Below are 21,203 nucleotides of genomic sequence, written 5' to 3' on the forward strand. Positions count from 1 at the left end.
TATTTTGGGTACGGAAAGTGTCGCACGTTTCATAATTTCATTTTTTAATTTATATTGTTAGATCGGTTTATGTTTAAAGTGAAAAATGTCTAGACCAAGAACATAACATCCTCTTTTTGTCGTGTTCATACTATGTTTGCCTTGACCAGTTCACTTCCACGCTGCGTTGTGTTTCAGCTTCGTGTACAGACAGTGGGTCAACCTGCCCCCTGACCAACTGTACGCCACGATAGGCGTGTCGCGGACAGAGTGCCAGATGACCGTAGAGTGGCCAGAACCGGACAGGGGCGATATTGCCATCAGAAACGTAAGATTCTTTCTAAGTCCAAAGAAGTGTCCAAATAAGCTAGGAAACGGGTGGTGGTGAAGAGTTGAAAATTACAAAATCAGTATACTTATTTTTCCATGCTCATAATTATAATGTCCGAGGGTTCATTTAACTGAAAACCTTTGAAGCGTGGCTGCGTAACGTCAAGTGGATTGGAGGGGTGCACAGTTTGCTCAGCTCTTATTACATAAGAATTGAACAGTGTGACTATTTTAATTTGTCATCATTTTCACGAGATTTAATTCATAACCAGCTGGGAAACACAAACAATGTTCATAATTATGTGACAAATCGAGGTAGTAAATGGGTTTGAGCTTCATGTGAAACGTGGATTGTCAAAGTAAAAGCCAATCCGGCTGTTTATCTGATGTGTAGAACCATCGCGGCTTTGGATTCGTGTTTCCGAGGACAACGATTTATCATGTACACATTCACTCTCAAAGACCCAATCAATGTTGATAATTACAGTGGCGACTCATGGTCAATTTGCATCTTATCTCTGTAATCGCAAAATGCACAACGAAAATTCTTGAAGCACTAAAAAAGAAAAAGGCAATTTTTCTCTTCTTACACACTTTGCAATACGACTGATTCATGTGATTGTTGCTGAGAAAAGCTCAGTGTGCTTGTTGCTATCCTTGCCACATAAACGGTTGTGGCTAAGTTGTTTAACTTGCAGGCTATTACATCATAAACATACACAATGTGTTTTTACCAACAGGATCTTCTGTCTAACTGGTTCGGGTGGAAGGGCATCACCCGTGACAACGAGGCTATGACCTTCACCCTGACCTACCCGGATTCGTCCACCAAGCGAGACGCCTATAATGTACAGTGTCCTCTGGCTTTCACCAAAAGTAAGCTATAGCTGCCTTCATAAAGGCAGTAATTAAGGGTAATGTAGATAATATATTATACACCTCTCTGGCTTAGAATCCTGTTTGGAAACATTGCAGTGTCCTGGTTTCATTCCCCTCAATGTATGGGTAATATGAAAATTAAAAAGAATCGTATGAACAGGTCTATATGGCATAATTATAAATATGAAAAAGTTCTCTCTTCACAGACTGAATTAAGTGGCCAGACTTTGTTTTCAATGAACTTTTGACTATCATTTACAAGTGGGCGGGGGAATACACTATAACAGCTTTAAATATTGATCGACGGCCGTTTCTTTTGTCGTCTCCTTTCAAGAGTGAACCTACTTAGTTAATGGAAAATAAGAAGTGATTTGCGTGTGTGGGCGAACAGCCTAAACCTGACCACCATACGTCCTGGCCCTTTAACTGTTATCATGGTTCTCTTTTATTTAAATCTGTTGGCCATTTTGTCTTATTTTAAAATGTTACTGGAGTGATCAAAATTAAAATAAAAAACATTTCATGCAATTTGACTTTTTACCCCCAGTATAATCTTTGTGGTGTTTACACACAAATAAATAAAGAGTGTGGATTGACTTTTAATGCTTATTGCTGGGATCAACTTGTATGCGTTTACGCTTTTTAAACAGATATAGCAAAGACATAACATTCTTGATGTGTTTAAAAGATTAAAATGTAATTCTCTCTCTCTCTCTCTCTCTCTCTCTCTCTCTCTCTCTCTCTCTCTCTCTTGCTCTGTGTCTCTCTCCATTTAGAAGAGACAAAATGTACAAAGTTCTTGGTGTGTTTCAGACTTTCACTACTTTGAGGTGGAAGTTCTTGGTTTGTTTCAGACTGTCACTACTTTGAGGTGGAAGTTCTTGGTGTCTTTCAGACTTTCACTACTTTGAGGTGGAAGTTCTTGGTGTGTTTCAGACTGTCACTTCTTTGAGGTGGAAGTTCTTGGTTTGTTTCATCCCGCAGTGGGGCACTGCGGTTATGAAATTAAAGGCCCCTCCTGTTTTTGGAACCGCAGGAGCTTTCTAGTTTGCTGTTAGATAGATTTTTGGTTCCTCTTTCCTGTCATGCTCTCTTTTTCTTCATGAATTCTTTTCTTTTTTCTGCCTTCTTGCTCATTCACCTGTATTTTTTCCAAAAATCTCTTCTCTTGCCGCTTGTCTCGCGATTCATGTATAGTTTAATCTGTTAGTGTTCTGATGTAAGTCCAGCAGTAGATAGGTTAAGCCTATTTTAACATACTGGAAACTGGTAATCTTCCAGTAGGTATTAATTTAGTTTTACTAAAGCCTGCTGGGACACAAGTAATGGGTTAGTGCATTTGTAAACAGGAATCGCTTGACAAGTGGCCCCCTTCATCCCCCCCTTCCTCGTCCTGATATGGCTCTGCGTAGTCGGCTGGACGTTAAGCAACAAATAAACAAACAAATTGGTTTGTTTCAGACTGTCACTACTTTGAGGTGGAAGTTCTTGGTGTGTTTCAGACTTTCACTACTTTGAGGTGGAAGTTCTTGGTGTCTTTCAGACTTTCACTACTTTGAGGTGGAAGTTCTTGGTGTGTTTCAGACTGTCACTTCTTTGAGGTGGAAGTTATTGGTGTGTTTCAGACTTTCACTACTTTGAGGTGGAAGTTCTTGGTGTGTTTCAGACTTTCACTACTTTGAGGTGGAAGTTCTGGAGAAAGCATCAGAGAAGGAGGGTCAGGGGATAGGACTGGTGTCGGGTAACTGCGAGGCCTTCGTCTACCCCGGGTGGACTTCAAACACCATAGGCTACCACAACGACGACGGTGGCTTGTACGTCAACGGAGAGGATCCAGAACGTAAGGATATATGGTTTGTTCTATTAGTAGGAGAAAAGAAAACAAGTCGCGTAAGGCGAAAATACAATATTTAGTCAAGTAGCTGTCGAACTCACAGAATGAAACTGAACGCAATGCCATTTTTCAGCAAGACCGTATACTCGTAGCATCGTCAGTCCACCGCTCATGGCAAAGGGAGTGAAATTGACAAGAAGAGCGGGGTAGTAGTTGCGCTAAGAAGGATAGCACGCTTTTCTGTACCTCTCTTTGTTTTAACTTTCTGAGCGTGTTTTTAATCCAAACATATCATATCTATATGTTTTTGGAATCAGGAACCGACAAGGAATAAGATGAAAGTGTTTTTAAATTGATTTGGACAATTTAATTTTGATAATAATTTTTATATATTTAATTTTCAGAGCTTGTTTTTAATCCGAATATAACATATTTATATGTTTTTGGAATCAGCAAATGATGGAGAATAAGATAAACGTAAATTTGGATCGTTTTATAAATTTTTATTTTTTTTTACAATTTTCAGATTTTTAATGACCAAAGTCATTAATTAATTTTTAAGCCACCACGCTGAAATGCAATACCGAAGTCCGGGCTTCGTCGAAGATTACTTGACCAAAATTTCAACCAATTTGGTTGAAAAATGAGGGCGTGACAGTGCCGCCTCAACTTTCACGAAAAGCCGGATATGACGTCATCAAAGACATTTATCAAAACAATTAAAAAAAACATTCGGGGATTTCATACCCAGGAACTCTCATGTCAAATTTCATAAAGATCGGTCCAGTAGTTTAGTCTGAATCGCTCTACACACACACACACACACACAGACACAGACACACACACGCACATACACCACGACCCTCGTCTCGATTCCCCCTCGATGTTAAAATATTTAGCCAAAACTTGACTAAATATAAAAAACTAGTCGCGTAAGGCGAAAATACAACATTTAGTCAAGTAGCTGTCGAACTCACAGAATGAAACTGAACCCACTGCAATTTTTAAGCAAGACCGTATACTCGTAGCATCGTCAGTCCACCGCTTGTGGCAAAGGCAGTGAAATTGACAAGAAGAGCGGGGTAGTAGTTGCGCTGAGAAGGATAGCACGCTTTTCTGTACCTCTCTTCGTTTTAACTTTCTGAGCGTGTTTTTAATCCAAACATATCATATCTATATGTTTTTGGAATCAGGAACCGACAAGGAATAAGATGAAAGTGTTTTTAAATTGATTTGGAGAATTTAATTTTGATAATAATTTTTATATTTTTAATTTTCAGAGCTTGTTTTTAATCCAAATATAACATATTTATATGTTTTTGGAATCAGAAAATGATGGAGAATAAGATAAACGTAAATTTGGATCGTTTTATAAAAAATATTTTTTTTACAATTTTCAGATTTTTAATGACCAAAGTCATTAATTAATTTTTAAGCCACCAAGCTGAAATGCAATACCGAAGTCCGGCCTTCGTCGAAGATTACTTGACCAAAATGTCAACCAATTTGGTTGAAAAATGAGAGCGTGACAGTGCCGCCTCAACTTTCACGAAAAGCCGGATATGACGTCATCAAAGACATTTATCAAAAAAATGAAAAAAACTGTATGGGGATATCATACCCAGGAACTTTCATGTCAAATTTCATAAAGATCGGTCCAGTAGTTTGGTCTGAATCGCTCTACACGCACGCACACACACGCACACACACACACACACACACACACACACACACACACACATACACCACGACCCTCGTTTCGATTCCCCCTCTATGTTAAAACATTTAGTCAAAAATTGACTAAATGTAAAAAGCGTGGGAGTTCGCAGCCGTGTCCTCATGAACGGTGTAAGGGAAGCAACTTATTATAGATACACCCTTATGTGTGTGCAGTAGTTTCCCTTAGTTACTTCCCTTTGTTACAGAGCTCTCTCTCTCTCTCTCTCTCTCTCTCTCTCTCTCTCTCTCTCTCTCTCTCTCTCTCTCTCTCTCTCTCTCTCTCTCTCTCTCTCTCTCTCTCTCTCTCTCTCTCTCTCTTGAGGATGATCCAAATATTATACTTAAGGGGCCTAGCCATTCAGTCGTGAAAGTTTTACGAAAGTGTTTTGAGGTTCAATTGAATCTGTGTTTTTAAGTTGTTTTATAACGCAGTAACTACCTGTCATGTCGGCCAGTTTTGTAAGTACACTTCAAGCTAATACGGGGTGAAACATGTATGCACACAAAATGCATGCGTACAAAGTAAAACAAATCCTGACAAAAGCTTGTGATAAGATCCCTGACATTAGAACATAAAAACAAAAATACCTTCCTACGTCTCAAATGTGTCCTAACAGCGAACAGCAAGAAAGAGTACTGCTGTAGACCAGGAGACAAGATGGGATGCGGAGTTATCTTCCCAAAGGAAGTGACAAAACACAACGAACGGGAACCAATCCTGCTGCTTGTGTACTTCACCAAGAACGGACAACTCACCTACACCAGGCGCATGCGTCAGCCCCGGGGCGGTTTCTTCCCTTGCATCGCTCTCTTCCACACGGGTCAGCATGGCGGAGATACTCTCCTGAAAATGGGTTGCAAAACTTTAGAATAAAGCAACTTTCCCGGCATTACCTCCTCCCATTAGGTCACGAAAGGCTTCTTGTTTAGTAGAAATATTTTATTAACGACACTATCATAACCTCAACGAATCTTGTTCAACCGTTCATCAGCTGAAGGTTAGCTGTTCAAGTTAGCAGACAGGTTTCGGTCATTCGTTTGAGACGGGTTTTTGTCCAGTTAACCCAGAGTGGAAGTGTTAATGGCTCGGTCTACAAGCAGTAATTACATATTCAATTGAGCTGTTGAACTGGCTAAAGAAAAAGTCCTATCTTATGAATTTTATCAACAACAAAAGACCTATTCAAATCGCAGCTAAAGCTTCAGTGGTCTGAAGTTTTAGTGGTTACACATCTTTGTGGACTGCTGTGCATTGTATTAAATGTTGCATCATATTGCAGCTAAAGGTTTAAGACCAGTGGTCAGACACCTGACTTCTTTCCTCTCTCTACAGGTGACTCAGTGAAGCTGGACGTCACAGCCGAGCGGCCAGAGTTCGACATTGACCTAACCAAAGCACTGACCACGCCAGAGGTCAGCTCGGACTACCGCTGTAACGAGGTTTTCACGCTGACCAACCTGACGCAGAAGTCAGTCACGATACGCATGACGGCAGACTCGGACACGGCACAGTTGATACAGTACAGGGCTGAGCCGCTACGGAACCTCGGAGACAGTTTTAAGATTGAAGTCACTGAGTTTGGTGAGTAACATTGAATATAGTATACTCTTGTTGATAAAGTATTATCTTGTCTCATTAATCACGCAAATCTGATTGTCTACAGTTTTGATACCTGATGCGCTCCCATTTTCTGTCCCTGAGTCATCATGTTAGTCCCATCCCTACACAAAATGGCACACATGTAGAATTCTGTCACACTATTCTCAATAAATCAATGGCTAACACTGGATAAAATGCTTACGTTGTTTGCAAGATTCAATGTTTGCTTGCTGATACCTCTCGCTTTGTTTCGTCCATTTGATTTTTTTGGTCAGTGTAGGCCTCACAAGCGTGTTCAATTTAACATAGATGCGTTAACAAAACGTTGTTTTACATATGAAAGGACCAGAAAAATCAGTTCACAGAAATAGAAAGCATTGTATTACCTTTGCCATACAGAATACGCCTTTGCTTGAGTGCTGAACACGTCAGGTAGGACATGCTGTCAGCTGTGGGTATTCAGCACTGTCTTGGCTTCTTGCGTAAATGTCAGACAGATAAGTCTTTCCCGTCTGCAAAAACCAAACGGATAAATCTCAACCAGTTTCTTCTTTCTGCTATTTTGACGTCGCCTTGTTGGCTGGCGAAGGAACATAGTAGAAGATTAAAGTTTAACGGGAACAAGGGGAGGGGGGTAGAGAGAGAGAGAGAGAGAGAGAGAGAGAGAGAGAGAGAGAGAGAGAGAGAGAGAGAGAGAGAGAGAGAGAGACACAGAGACAGAGACAGAGACAGACAAAGACAAAGACCGAGAGAAAGACAGACAGACACAGACAGAAATATACACAGGGAGGGAGAGAGAGAGAGAGAGAGAGAGAGAGAGAGAGAGAGAGAGAGAGAGAGAGAGAGAGAGAGAGAGAGAGAGAGAGAGAATTTCAGGAACATAACGATACATAACTCGGCGAAAGGCGACTTTTTTCAACACTCCGCCACATGCTTCTGGCACACTGATTGACGGTTTTCACCAATCATTATATGTTCATAATCTTATCTTTTTATTACTAAGCCCGGTATTTACCTTGTATGGCTCGTTTCATGGAAACTTTCAGTAGACAAACCAAGTGAAGGAAGCCATTAATTTGTGAGCAGACGACAAGTAGCTTTCTAGCCACAGAGCAGTGTTGTCGACTTCAGGACCAATCATTGAGCGTCTTAAAATAGCATGTATCATCACGTGGCTTCGATACTTTGGAAACGCTCGCTTGTTGAAATGCTTGCTCTATGTATTGTTCGTCGATGTTGTTGTTGGATTTGGCATCGGTATTTTCTTGTTGTTTAGCAGGGAGAGTGAGGGATAGGAGCGCAATAGTTCTCTCTTTGTTTTCTCTGTTGTAGCTTTACAAAATAAACAATACTGATGGAGAAATCTTATGGACCGACATTAGCGATGATTTTGATAATCTCTCTCTCTCTCCCGCTCTCTCTCTCTCTCTCTCTCTCTCTCTCTCTCTCTCTCTCTCTCTCTCTCTCTCTCTCTCTCTCTCTCTCTCTCTCTCTCTCTCTCTATGTCATCAGGGTTTTAATGTATTTGTTGAATTTTATGCGTGACTATAATTTATAACTGTGCAGATACTATTGCTGTTATTTTAACCACTATTGTAAGGGGCTGTGGCCTTAGACAATTAAAGATTTGTTCTTGTTCTTGTTCTTGTTCTCTCTCTCTCTCTCTCTCTCTCTGTCTCTCTCTCTGTCTCTCTCTGTCTCTCACTCTCTCTCTGTCTCTCTGTCTCTGTCTCTCTCTCTTTCTCTCTCTCTCTCTCTCTCCCGCTCTCTGTCTGTCTGTATGTCTTTGTCTGTCAGTCTGTATGTCTCTCTCTCTCTCTCTCTCTCTCTCTCTCTCTCTCTCTCTCTCTCTCTCTCTCTCTCATGCACGAGACTGGAGGGTAGAGTTTCTGTGGGCTGAAACTGCTAATTCAGTTAGATTGCTAATTAGCCACGTGACATATATTTCTGTATGTACAGGTGAGGACACGGAACTCCAAATGGAGATCTCTAGAGAAGGCAAAAGACTTTGGCAGTTTCTGGGTGCTAAAACTGCTCATTCTAGGCCTATTTGATTGCTCATGAGCCCATATTTCTTTGTGTAAATGTGAACCCACGGAGCACCAAATAGGTATCTCCACTGAAGGCACAAGGCTGGATGGAGGGGAGAGTGTGTGGTCATCCAAGTACATTGCTAATTAGTCAGGTGACTTATTTCTGTGTGTACAGGTGAGACACATAGCTTCAAATGGGGATCTCCGCTGAAGGCACGGGCCTAGACTGAATTTCTGGGCGCTGTGGCTGCTCATTCATTCATTAATTCAGTTAGATTGCTTACCAACATCATGAACTGTTCCTCTGTGTACAGGCGAGGCCACAGAGCCCCAGATGGGGATCTCCACGGAAGTCACGCGACTGGAGGGGGAGTTTCTTGGTTCTAAAACATTAGTAGGTAACATATTGTCTGTGTGTACAGGCGAGGACACGGAGCTCCAGATGGGGATCTCCACGGAAGTCACGCGACTGGAGGGGGAGTTTCTTGGTTCTAAAACATTAGTAGGTAACATATTGTCTGTGTGTGCAGGCGAGGACACCGAGCTCCAGATGGGGATCTCAGTGGATGGCACGCGACCGGAGGGGGAGTTCCTGGGGGCGGAGAGCACGACGTGTGGCTACATGCTCAAGCTGGGAACTATCGTGTCAAAAGACGGCATGCGGGCATCCACCAAGTGGGACCCATCCAAAAGTCAGTAAATATAAGAATAAAGATAAGATTTTATATAGTCCTGTGAGGTTTACACTTTTGGAAATTCGGGCTGCTATCTCGCAGGGGAAAGCGATCTGCCATTCAGTACGGCGCTACCAGTTTCTTCTCTCTTTTACCTACATGCGTGTATTCGTGTTTCGAATCCCTGAGCATCCCACTGTAAACTTGGGTTCTTTATCGTGCGCATGAGTGCACACAGGGGTGTTATTCTTGTGCTATATGTGCATTTATTTATTTATTTCACAGAGCAGACAATAGCCTGCTACCTCGACTACATCGACGACGGAGGCGCCGTGTTGTGCTTCACCATCAACGAGCGTCTGATTGGTCGAGGTGTGGTTTCCCGGGCAACGGGCTGTAACACTGCCATGTACGCCTCCATCGTCATGTCCGCAGGTCCGGCTCAGGTCAAGGCCGACTGGACGGGCATCCTCAACTCCACCAAGATAGATCGGACATGGGTCAGTAAGACAAAGTGGTGTTAGAATGTCTTTGTTGATGCGTCTCTTTGCTGGAATTTCGTTGCTGCAAGAATGTTTCACTTAGTCCCGATATCGCTTGCACAATGGCACATAGTAGTATGTGTGTATTGAATTGGTACATCTGTATAATTTAATTGTATGCTGACTTGCAAAATATCGTTCTTGCTGCTCCGTGTGCTCGTAGGCTCTTTCTGACAAAAACAATTCTGAAAACTGCAAAACCATCGATTTTGTGTAGAATAAAATGCTTTTTGGCCCGGTGCATGTGTGGCGAGTAATACACTTGACTATGTACTTTTAAAGGTCGCGTTCTAATGTTAAAAGTCAGACCGTTCATTTGTGCACAGCCAGATATGACCTTTCACCTTTCAGTACTGCTCCCGTCTCCGCACGACATTTGCGTAATGCGTTTTTTTAAAGCAAGAACACTAACTATTTTTTAGCTTGGGCAAAGGTGAAAGGAAAATTGCAGGGGCAGTGAGAATGTTTTCGTGACTGATGTTTTTCAGAATATGTTAAAACTAATTGCAGCAGCTAACTCCAGATACAAATATTTTCAGAAAAGCGCGGAGGAATGGTTACGACCGGCTTGTGTAGAGGCCAAGGGCGACGTGTTGGAACTCAAGCCAGCCAACGGTTACGCCTTCGCCGCTTCTGCGCAGAGTTCTCTGCCCCTAGTCACAGGTATGTGACAACTGTACATCAAATGAGGAGTTAGGAAAAAGAGGGAAATTGAGGAAGGAGTTGGGAGAGAGAGAGAGAGAGAGAGAGAGAGAGAGATACAGAGAGACAGAGAGAGGGAGAGAGACGGAGAGAGAGATACAGAGAGAGAGAGGGGGGGGGGGAGAGGGAGAGAGAGAGAGATACAGATACAGAGAGAGAGAGGGGGGGAGAGATCTAATGAGAGAGAGAGAGAGAGAGAGCTTGCTTGGCGTATATATGTGCGTGCCACAGTGTGTGTATGCGCTCGTGTGTGTGTGTGTGTGTGTGTGTGTGTGTGTGTGTGTGTGTGTGTGTGTGTGTGTGTGTGTGTGTGTGTGTGTGTGTGTGTGTGTGTGTTCGTTCGTTCGTAACTATCTGTCAGTGTTCGTGCATGCATTCCCCTGCAACTCAGTTTACCTGCAAACCCTAATGTCTCAGGTTCAGCAATATTCAGCATACGGCTGCTGTCAGGCGAGGACCTGCCGGGTATCGGACTGAGCAAGGCAACCAACGACATCAACAACGTGCTCGGCTCTGAGAACGGGGAGGTCTGCTTCGTTCCGTCTGGCAGGCACTTGCTGGCCAACAACAGTAAGAACTGACATGCTGCATCTTGCCTCTACTTTGACCTCTTTGTAGAGAGGTGTTGCACGTGTATAACTATGACAGTCAGGGCCGGGTGTAAGGGGGGGGGGAGGGGGGTCCTGGGTTCCCAAAGCCTCCCAAACCCCTTTACTTGGAAAATGTACGCGTTTTATTAACTGAAGAGAGAGTGTTACAAAAAACACCATGTAAGATAACGTTTTCAAACATCTCCGACTTTCTCTTGTTATGCCCCCCCCCCCCCCTTTTAGAAATGCCAGTTCAGTTGAATCAGAGTTGTTTTGTTTTGTGTGTTGAGGCAAGAGAAAAGTGAGCACGACGCCCGAGATACGGGTGGGTGACACCCTGCAGTGCGGGGTGGTCTTCTCCAGGCCAGCAGACCGGGTACCTCAGAAGGTGGTGGTCTTCTTCGCCATCAACAGCGTCATCCTTCACCACTGTCGTCTACACGCTGACTTCGGCGGTCTCTACCCCACCGTGGCCTTCAGCTCGTCAGGTGAGGGGGTGGGCAGGGGGCGGGGGTATACATGATGTGTGAATTGTTGGTATCGTACTACTCACAGGCTCCCAATCCAAAAACACAGCCTAAGTTAGTCAGCAAAGATCCCCACAAAGGCAATTTAAAATTGATTACTATTCTGTTACTTTTTATATGTCACAAGGAGAGAGAGAGAGAGAGAGAGAGAGAGAGAGAGAGAGAGAGAGAGAGAGAGAGAGAGAGAGAGAGAGAGAGAGAGAGAGAGAGAGAGAGAGACAGAGAGAGAGAGAGAGAGACAGAGAGAGACAGAGAGAGACAGAGAGAGACAGAGAGAGACAGAGAGAGAGACAGAGACAGAGAGAGAGACAGAGAGAGACAGAGAGAGACAGAGGGGGGGGGGTAGGATGGAAGGGGAAGCGGGGAGTTGACGAAGCGGCAGAGTTTGTCGCAAGAGAGACAGATCACATTAACGGCTAGTCATGCATTTTGCACCTCAGAAATTGACACTAAAGTGAGATTTCTTGCTGTGTTACATGATGTTTTATCCTGACTTTTTTCCTGTTGTAATTCTTAAGCTAAAACCTAACATTTGAGGTACTATTTCCACCCCAGGCGGGAGCGTGGAGGTGCTACCCGGTAAAACGGTTCTTCCCGTCCCGGACCACATCAGCAACGCCTGGATGAGAGAGAAGTCGTCTGATAGCATCGAGCTCAACGGGGTCTCGCCTTTCTGTATGGACGACGACAGGAGGATGTCTAAACTGCCTGACGTCGGTGAGTGGTTTTGGTCGTTATTGTCATGGTTACTGGTATAGGGCGAGAAGTCGTCTGACAGTATCGACCTCAATGGGGTCTCATCGCGTTCTCTATGGATGATGACAGGAGGATGTCTAAATTACCTGACGTCGGTGAAAGCGTGTTGTTGACATGGTTACAATGATGAATGAATACTCTCCTGAAAGTAAACTTATGAGTAATATATTCCAAAACACTTTCTTTTCTTTTTCACTGCACAACGAGAGAAAATTTCCCAAAATGTATGTAGGTGAGTTGTTGTTGTCGTTGTTGCCATGGTTACTTTGATGACAGAGAAAGCTTCTGACAGCAGTAATGTATAAACAGCTTCACTATTTTATTTCTCTACTCACGATAAGAGGATAATGTCTACACAAATTAATACTGTATACGTTTTGTACGATGGTCTCTCGACAATTATACGAACAAAACCAACGGCGGCACACGCGTACGCACATGTGTTCGAGGGCACACATTCACAAACAACTGTACCAACAATAAACTACCTTTTTCATATTTTAGAGGCCTTCCTGCCAACACAAATGATGAACACCAAGATCAAAGTCTACGCAAGTCACGCTTTCTCAAAACGAGAGACTGTGGAGAGCGTAATGAAACAGTGAGTGACATATTATTATTTTGTTTTTGTCTCTTTGGATCAACTTTGTGGGTATGAGCGTGTGGTGATCCTGGGGATGGAAGGTTTCGTGTATGCTGCAAGATATCTATTTGTCGGGTTGATCAAAAACCAACCCTAACTGAATGGAGAACAACCACCAAGCACATACTGAAACTGTATCGCGAGAAAACAAGTAATCTGCATGAACCAACACGTGGTTCGTGTGTGGGACCCTTTCCCTTCGTCGATATATCACACTTGAAAGTACAACAACAACAACAACAACAACAACAACAACAACAAGTCATGGCAAGCGTGACAGTGTCGCCTCAACTTTGGTAAAAGGCCGGATATGACGTCATCAAAGACACACACACACACACACACAGACACACACACACCCCCACACACACACGCACGCACACACACACACACACACACCACAACCAATACCACCACCACCACCACCACCCTCGTTTCTATTCCCAGTCTTTCTGAACACATTTAGTCAAAACTTGACAATGTAAAAACAGGCCAGTGGGGCGACTAGATATTTATGTACACGGTGCTTTTAAAAACAGCACACCGGACCCTCACGACACAACCACCCGCTGTGTGCAGGTTGCAGAGGACTCATCCATGCGTGACGGTGGAGTCGTCGACGTCACGCGCGTGCATGCAGGACAAGAATGACGCGCTGTCGGCCGCCGACCTCGTCGTGCTCTTCGTGGGGGACGCCTACTACAGCAGCCACGAGATGCAGACAGAGTACATCAGTATCATCAGGGAACAGGGTGGGTATAGCACACGGTGATTTGTTGTTAGCAGACAGAGTACATCAGTATCATCAGGGAACAGGGTGGGTATAGCACACGGTGATTTGTTGTTAGCAGACAGAGTACATCAGTATCATCAGGGAACAGGGTGGGTATAGCACACGGTGATTTGTTGTTAGCAGACAGAGTACATCAGTATCATCAGGGAACAGGGTGGGTATAGCACACGGTGATTTGTTGTTAGCAGACAGAGTACATCAGTATCATCAGGGAACAGGGTGGGTATAGCACACGGTGATTTGTTGTTAGCAGACAGAGTACATCAGTATCATCAGGGAACAGGGTGGGTATTGTGTGTTTGCTCGGCAGTATCTATCTACCGCTGCCTCATTCTGGAAGCCTGTCTCTCTATCATATTCTTGGTCCAGCCTTGGTTTGCATGTTGAAGGTTCAGGGTTTAAATCCAGGGGGAGGGGGGGGGAGGGAGGTTAAGGGGCGAAGGGGGTATATTTATTATCCGATTTCACATGACAACTTGTCAACTTAAAGCCTTATCCCCCTTCACGCGTGCACACAATCACAAGATCAAGTATGCACGGAAAAGATCATGTGCTCCATGTCAGAGCTCGGTGGGTTATAAAAACACACAAATACCCCGTTTGTATCCCCCGGAAACGAAGTATGGCTGCATGAATAGAGGGGGAAACAGTCATGCACGTATAAAACATGAAATTTACAACGGTTTGTTTGGTCACGTGACAGAACTGCCTGCAGTGCTATGCGCGTTGGACAACAAGGCGTGGCCACCACACACGTACTTCGCGGAGCTGGAGGAGGAGCTGGGGAAGCTACCCTGGGTGGAGCTGACCCTCACTGACCACGGCAAGCCCAGCATCGGCCCGCTAGAGCGCTACATCGAGAAGAAACTCCAAGAACGACTGGTCAGTCGTAAAGACAGTAGAACCACCACCACCCCCACCTCCCCCCCCCCCCCCATTATAAGACTTTCACAAATCTGGGGGGAAATCAGGTCTTAAAAAGGAAGTTCTCTTAAAATGGAGGTACATTTACTGCAACAATCAACAGTCATATTGGCAGGTGTTTGGGGGTCTATCAACAGTCATATTGGCAGGTGTTTGGGGGTCTATCAACAGTCATATTGGCAGGTGTTTGGGGGTCTTAACAAAGGGTTCTTAAATGTATTCAATTTCTTAGATACAGAGGGAAGAAAGCGATGCAAAGAGAGTAAGTGAGACTTATGCTGAACTTGTTTCCTCTGGCACCTGAAGGAGATGATGCATTGATATAAAATAAACCGACTATCCTCATCAAAGGTTATAATCAAGCTCAGTTATCAGAGTTTGCAAACAAAAGAACTTTCATTAGTATAATAATAATTAGAGCAGTCACCTGCTTAGAAAGCTGTTTGTTCTCTCGCCTTTTTTCCCTGATGTTTTTACATTTAGTCAAGTTTTGATTTCATGTTCTTCGTGGATGTTTCCGCGCTGTTTATCTCCCTGTCGATGACTTCATGTGTTTCTTTCGTTCCCAACAGCAGGAGAACGGGACAGAGGACGACTACGAGACGTACCAGGCCTCAGTGCAGGTAGCTCAGAGGTACCACAGACCTAAGGGCAGCTCCAGTCGCACGTGCAACATATTGTGAGACGGCGAATCGATCTAGGTTGTTGCTCTACTGGAAGACCACACGGAGACTTCGTCTCCTACACTGGCGAATAGTGTGTGCTGTGTACATCTCGACGCCATCTTGAGAAAAAAATACCTTCCTTTAATCTGGCAGGGGTCTGTACCTGCGATGAACGGACACCCTTGGGACCAGACACAAGTGTCCCTACAAGACAGGTGTCCTATCACAACAAGTTTACTTGAGTAAACTTAATAGACAAAGGGACCAAGGAGGGTGTCTTCTTGTGGGAGGTGTCCTCTCATGAGAGGGACCTCAGATCGCTGATGATTGTACCTCCAAAGGGGGCAATGCAGTTTTCAAGAACTCTGCCATCACCGTGCGGAAAGAAAGTATAAATCTTGATGTACTGTGCATGCAAACTCACTCTTCATGATAGCTACGTGTGAGCCAAACTGTAAGCCAATTATGAATTACTATTATACACTATTTGGGAACAGTATGTCTGCGAGAAGCATGGCTGTGTGATGTATACACTCCCACTGACAGTGCCATGGGATCCCCTTGACAGTCACTACTGACTGCGTGTCTGTTCAAAAGATACATCAAACTTGTACTTCAACATGGGCGATTCTATCTCGATCTGGTTCGTACTTCCGCGACGAAATGTTTGACTTGACTCTGGGTAGTTCCCCTTTGATGGAACACGGATCTATACGACGATGGTGAATCGAGGACACACTCTTACGGGACATTGCCTTCTCATATCTTATTGACTGTTTGTGTGTTTGTGAACAAGTTTTTCGTTTGAACAGAGAAAGGCGAATTTCAGTGGCAGCTATGGACAGCTTTCAAACAAACTTACTTGAACATGTCAAGGAAAACAAACAAATTGTTACATGGTTGTGTGCCAGATTGTCAATCAAGCCATGGTGAATTGTAGAAGGAAAGAATTTGGCAATACATAATTTGAAATAACAACAAAAACACAACAAAAACGTAGGAATTCAATTGAGAAATCGTTATTTTTTCAAATCCTCGTAAGAGAGTGACCGTGGCATGAAAACAATGCTTCACTTTTCATTCGTCCTTACCTCTTGCTTCTGTTGAGAACAGGTGAAAAAGTTTATGGTATACATCAAGGTACCCGAGCAGCACAGACGCAATTGTTTCACCAAGAAACGTTTCAAGTGTTTGCAAGCTGTGGTTGGTTTAAACAAGTTTATTCAGTAAATTTCATTGGAATATTGCCGCTTACATGAAATAAGGAACATGGATAACAACAAGCTAGGCTTATGAGCGTACTCTTAAAGGTACTGAACTTGTCAAATCCAAGTGCACGGAGCCCCTGGGGCTTTTAGTCATACCTTAGGCAGCTATCCGTTAGAAGAACTACCAAGTTTCATTGACTTGCACCCAAAGAGTCAAGAACTGCGATTTTTTTACGAATTAATTTCGTACTCGGAACCGGCTAGTCTTGACCTATTTTTGGATCTAAATTTAGATCAGGTAGATCACCACATCATGCACAAAAAGACATTCACTAGCAAACTATGTCAGACATCGTCATGAGTTTGTGTAAAACAAAATGGAGGCCGGAATCACTCAAGTTGAATCGAACTCCGACCAAACACCACGTAATAAGTAGGTTAATTTATGCACTCGCGTGAACAAGAAACTGTCGAGCTTCACAGATGTCGTCGTTGGGTAGTTTTGGGTTTGTTTTACTACCATAGGAGGATTTTTGAACTGTAAATGCACTCAGCTGCAACAAAAACGCAAAACGAAGGCTGTGAGCTGCACTGTGCCTTTAAAAGCAAATGGAATTTATGGTTTATCCAAGTATGACAATGCCAATTTGTCACTCGCCGTACGGACTAATTCAAAGTAGTGTATTTAATCGTCTGTGTATACATGTGTTTCTTTCGGTTTATGGTATGGAAGAGCTCAAAAAGTATTCAAAGGTGGGTTAGCAGTTGAAAACATGACTTTCGTTTCGCGTCGCGGTTTGGACAACTGGATCGTCGTGAGATTAAGACATGCAAGTACATCACTACATGTACCGTAACAAATGACAGTCATAAACCTGTTGACGTATTGTCATGACAATTGTACTTGTGCATTCCACCATGTTATGGTCCGTCCACTTTAAGCAGCTGTCGACATTCTTGTTTTGTACATAAAATGAGGAATAGGTATTGTGATACATTAAGTTAATATATGCATTCACCTTAACATGAATTTCTTTGACAAGTACTCGTATAATTCTACTTCATGCCTCTGCTGAAAATCAAAATGTACTTCCTGATCATTTTTATGACTACTTCAAACTCTCAACAATCTTTCATACTCTTATCCCAATATACATATATATATATACTGATAAACAGGGTGGTCCAACATGTACCCACTTTTACTTGCTTCCAATTACTTGTTTGACATTAGTTCCACTTACCTTATCATTGAAATATAGCGGAATCCCAGGTATTTGTGGGGACGTCGGTTTAACTGACGTTTATCAATATGTTGCAAGTCGGGAGGCCACAATGGCGTCGGCTTAAGTCTTTCCGCGAGAAGATAGATAGTATACACTCGGCCTTCTTGTAGGATACAGGAGTCACGTGTCATGCACAAAACTTCCTAATCCTTTTTAATTTGCAGATGCTGGGGGTACTTGAAAATAAAGTAAAATTCACCCCGACTTCCCATTTTCCACCCCAGATAGGATTGGCATCGAGGGTGTTCTCACGAAAACCCTTTCGGTCCTTGTTGTCAGATGGCGAGATTTCTATTGATTTGTAATGGGTGGATATTGCACAGAGGCTGCCTTACAGTACCAAGGGCACTTGGTTTGTTTTTTCTTCTGATGACAGCATCAGAGGGACGAGGACAAGTAACGCATACTTTTGATTCAAGCCGTTGTGACTAAAATGACCTGCAATTTTGGACACTCTCTGTTACTTTGAATTGGAAGGACGCCCTGTAGCTTTTCTTTATGGCACACGTCAAAGCTCCTACTATTAAGAGCTGATTGCAAAATAAGTCTCAGTCACAATAGTGTCCTGCTTCACAGATAATGGCCACATGTCAACCAATTTGATGCTCTCACAAAGGCACGTTTCCGCTTCTTCTTTTCCAAAATGTAAGTGAAAATAAGGGTTTGGAGGCAACATTTTGAAGTACATTTCTTGGACCACCATGTTTATTAAGCACACTAATTGCTCATACTCCATCATGAAGATAAGCATTTGAACCTTTACAGTTCAGCCTTATCAATGTAAATGAACAGAAAGTTAACTTTTTGTTATGAATAATGAACTGTCATCATTCCTAAAATCATGTCTGTATAATCTTTCGTTGCCGACCTTCTGGCTGTGACAGCAACATAATATTTGTTTTGATAAAATGTGGATGATAAATTACAGAAACAACGCGTGCGTCCGTGTGTGTGTATGTGGGTGTGTGGGTGTGCGTGTGTGGGTGTGGGTGGGTGTGTGGGTGTGTGGGTGTGGGTGGGTGTGGGTGTGTGTGTGTGTGGGTGTATGTGTGTGTGCGTGGGTGTGGGTGTGTGTGGGTGTGTGTGGGTGTGTAGTGGGGAGGGGGTGGTGTTCAACGGAGTATTGCCTACTTACACTATGATGCTCAACTCTGGTAACTGTTTCATAAACATAGCACACAGCCTTTGACATTGGTTACTGTCTTTTGCAAATATTTATTTTATATAGCCCTTGTAAGCACACACAGACACAGTTTAAACCATGCCATAGACAAGAACTGTAGGTTATTGGAACGTTTAATTATTGCCAAAACAAAACATTACATTTACTAGTACGTCAACCCACTGGTCTTTTAAACAGACAGACAGACAAACACTTTTGATGCAAATAATGAACGTATTTTAGAATCGTGGATGAAACTTGCTTGATATATGCCAGCATTTTGTTTTAGCTGTCTATCTGTGTTTGGATTCCATGCCATAGACATTACACAACACAAGACACATAGACATTACACAACACAAGACACATAGACATTACACAACACAACACACATAGACATTACACAACACACATAGACATTACACAACACAAGACACATAGACATTACACAACACACATAGACATTACACAACACAAGACACATAGACATTACACAACACAAGACACATAGACATTACACAACACAAGACACATAGACATTACACAACACAAGACACATAGACATTACACAACACACATAGACATTACACAACACAAGACACAGACATTACACAACACAAGACACATAGACATTACACAACACAAGACACATAGACATTACACAACACAAGACACATAGACATTACGCAACACAAGACACATAGACATTACGCAACACAAGACACATAGACATTACACAACACAACACAACACACATAGACACAACACAACACAAGACACATAGACATTACACAACACAAGACACATAGACATTACACAACACAAGACATTACACAACACAAGACACATAGACATTACACAACACAAGACACATAGACATTACACAACACAACACACATAGACATTACACAACACACATAGACATTACACAACACAACACACATAGACATTACACAACACAAGACACAGACATTACACAACACAAGACACATAGACATTACACAACACAAGACATTACACAACACAAGACACATAGACATTACACAACACAAGACACATAGACATTACACAACACAACACACATAGACATTACACAACACAACACACATAGACATTACACAACACAACACACATAGACATTACACAACACAAGACACAGACATTACACAACACAAGACACATAGACATTACACAACACAAGACACAGACATTACACAACACAAGACACATAGACATTACACAACACAACACACACAGACATTACACAACACAAGACACATAGACATTACACAACACAACACACATAGACATTACACAACACAAGACACATAGACATTACACAACACAACACACACAGACATTACACAACACAAGACACATAGACATTACACAACACAAGACACAGACATTACACAACACAAGACACATAGACATTACACAACACAAGACACATAGACATTACACAACACAAGACACAGACATTACACAACACAAGACACATAGACATTACACAACACAACACACATAGACATTACACAACACAACACACATAGACATTACACAACACAACACACATAGACATTACACAACACAACACACATAGACATTACACAACACAACCCACATAGACATTACACAACACAACACACATAGACATTACACAACACAACACACATAGACATTACACAACACAAGACACATAGACATTACACAACACAACACACATAGACATTACACAACACAACACACATAGACATTACACAACACAACACACATAGACATTACACAACACAACACACATAGACATTACACAACACAACACACATAGACATTACACAACACAACACACAGACATTACACAACACAACACACATAGACATTACGCAACACAAGACACATAGACATTACGCAACACAACACACATAGACATTACACAACACAACACACATAGACATTACACAACACAAGACATTACACAACACAAGACACATAGACATTACACAACACAAGACACATAGACATTACACAACACAAGACACATAGACATTACACAACACAAGACACATAGACATTACACAACACAAGACACATAGACATTACACAACACAAGACACATAGACATTACACAACACAAGAGACAGACATTACACAACACAAGACACATAGACATTACACAACACAAGACACAGACATTACACAACACAAGACACAGACATTACACAACACAAGACACATAGACATTACACAGCACAAGACACACACATAATTGCAAGTAGTAAGAATGCTGGAAAGTGCAGTCATCTGCTGACAAGAATAATACTTAAATGTACATGTAATACTTGTGTTTTACTCTTTTC

General features: G+C 42.6%; 1 protein-coding gene across 3 annotated transcripts in view; it reads left to right on the forward strand.

Moving 5' to 3' along the window:
- LOC138953002 (uncharacterized) overlaps nucleotides 1–18,618 on the forward strand; it is a 29,507-nt gene extending 10,889 nt beyond the window's left edge. Inside the window, exons 5-19 of one of the 3 annotated variants that reach the window (XM_070324771.1) lie at nucleotides 178–307; nucleotides 1,050–1,185; nucleotides 2,855–3,028; nucleotides 5,359–5,562; nucleotides 6,075–6,323; nucleotides 8,905–9,066; nucleotides 9,334–9,548; nucleotides 10,130–10,253; nucleotides 10,710–10,862; nucleotides 11,173–11,370; nucleotides 11,965–12,126; nucleotides 12,670–12,766; nucleotides 13,388–13,560; nucleotides 14,305–14,483; nucleotides 15,101–18,618. In XM_070324771.1, coding sequence (XP_070180872.1) covers nucleotides 178–307; nucleotides 1,050–1,185; nucleotides 2,855–3,028; nucleotides 5,359–5,562; nucleotides 6,075–6,323; nucleotides 8,905–9,066; nucleotides 9,334–9,548; nucleotides 10,130–10,253; nucleotides 10,710–10,862; nucleotides 11,173–11,370; nucleotides 11,965–12,126; nucleotides 12,670–12,766; nucleotides 13,388–13,560; nucleotides 14,305–14,483; nucleotides 15,101–15,208 — 2,464 coding nt within the window. In that variant the 3' untranslated portion in view covers nucleotides 15,209–18,618. Of the gene's footprint in view, nucleotides 1–177; nucleotides 308–1,049; nucleotides 1,186–2,854; nucleotides 3,029–5,358; nucleotides 5,563–6,074; nucleotides 6,324–8,904; nucleotides 9,067–9,333; nucleotides 9,549–10,129; nucleotides 10,254–10,709; nucleotides 10,863–11,172; nucleotides 11,371–11,964; nucleotides 12,127–12,669; nucleotides 12,767–13,387; nucleotides 13,561–14,304; nucleotides 14,484–15,097 lie in introns of those variants that run through there. The other 2 variants (XM_070324769.1, XM_070324772.1) reach the window with 2 other exon arrangements.
- The last annotated feature ends 2,585 nt before the right edge of the window (nucleotides 18,619–21,203 follow it).

This window comes from Littorina saxatilis, linkage group LG17 (genome assembly GCF_037325665.1).
Source record: "Littorina saxatilis isolate snail1 linkage group LG17, US_GU_Lsax_2.0, whole genome shotgun sequence".
NCBI classification, from domain to species: Eukaryota; Metazoa; Mollusca; class Gastropoda; order Littorinimorpha; family Littorinidae; genus Littorina; species Littorina saxatilis.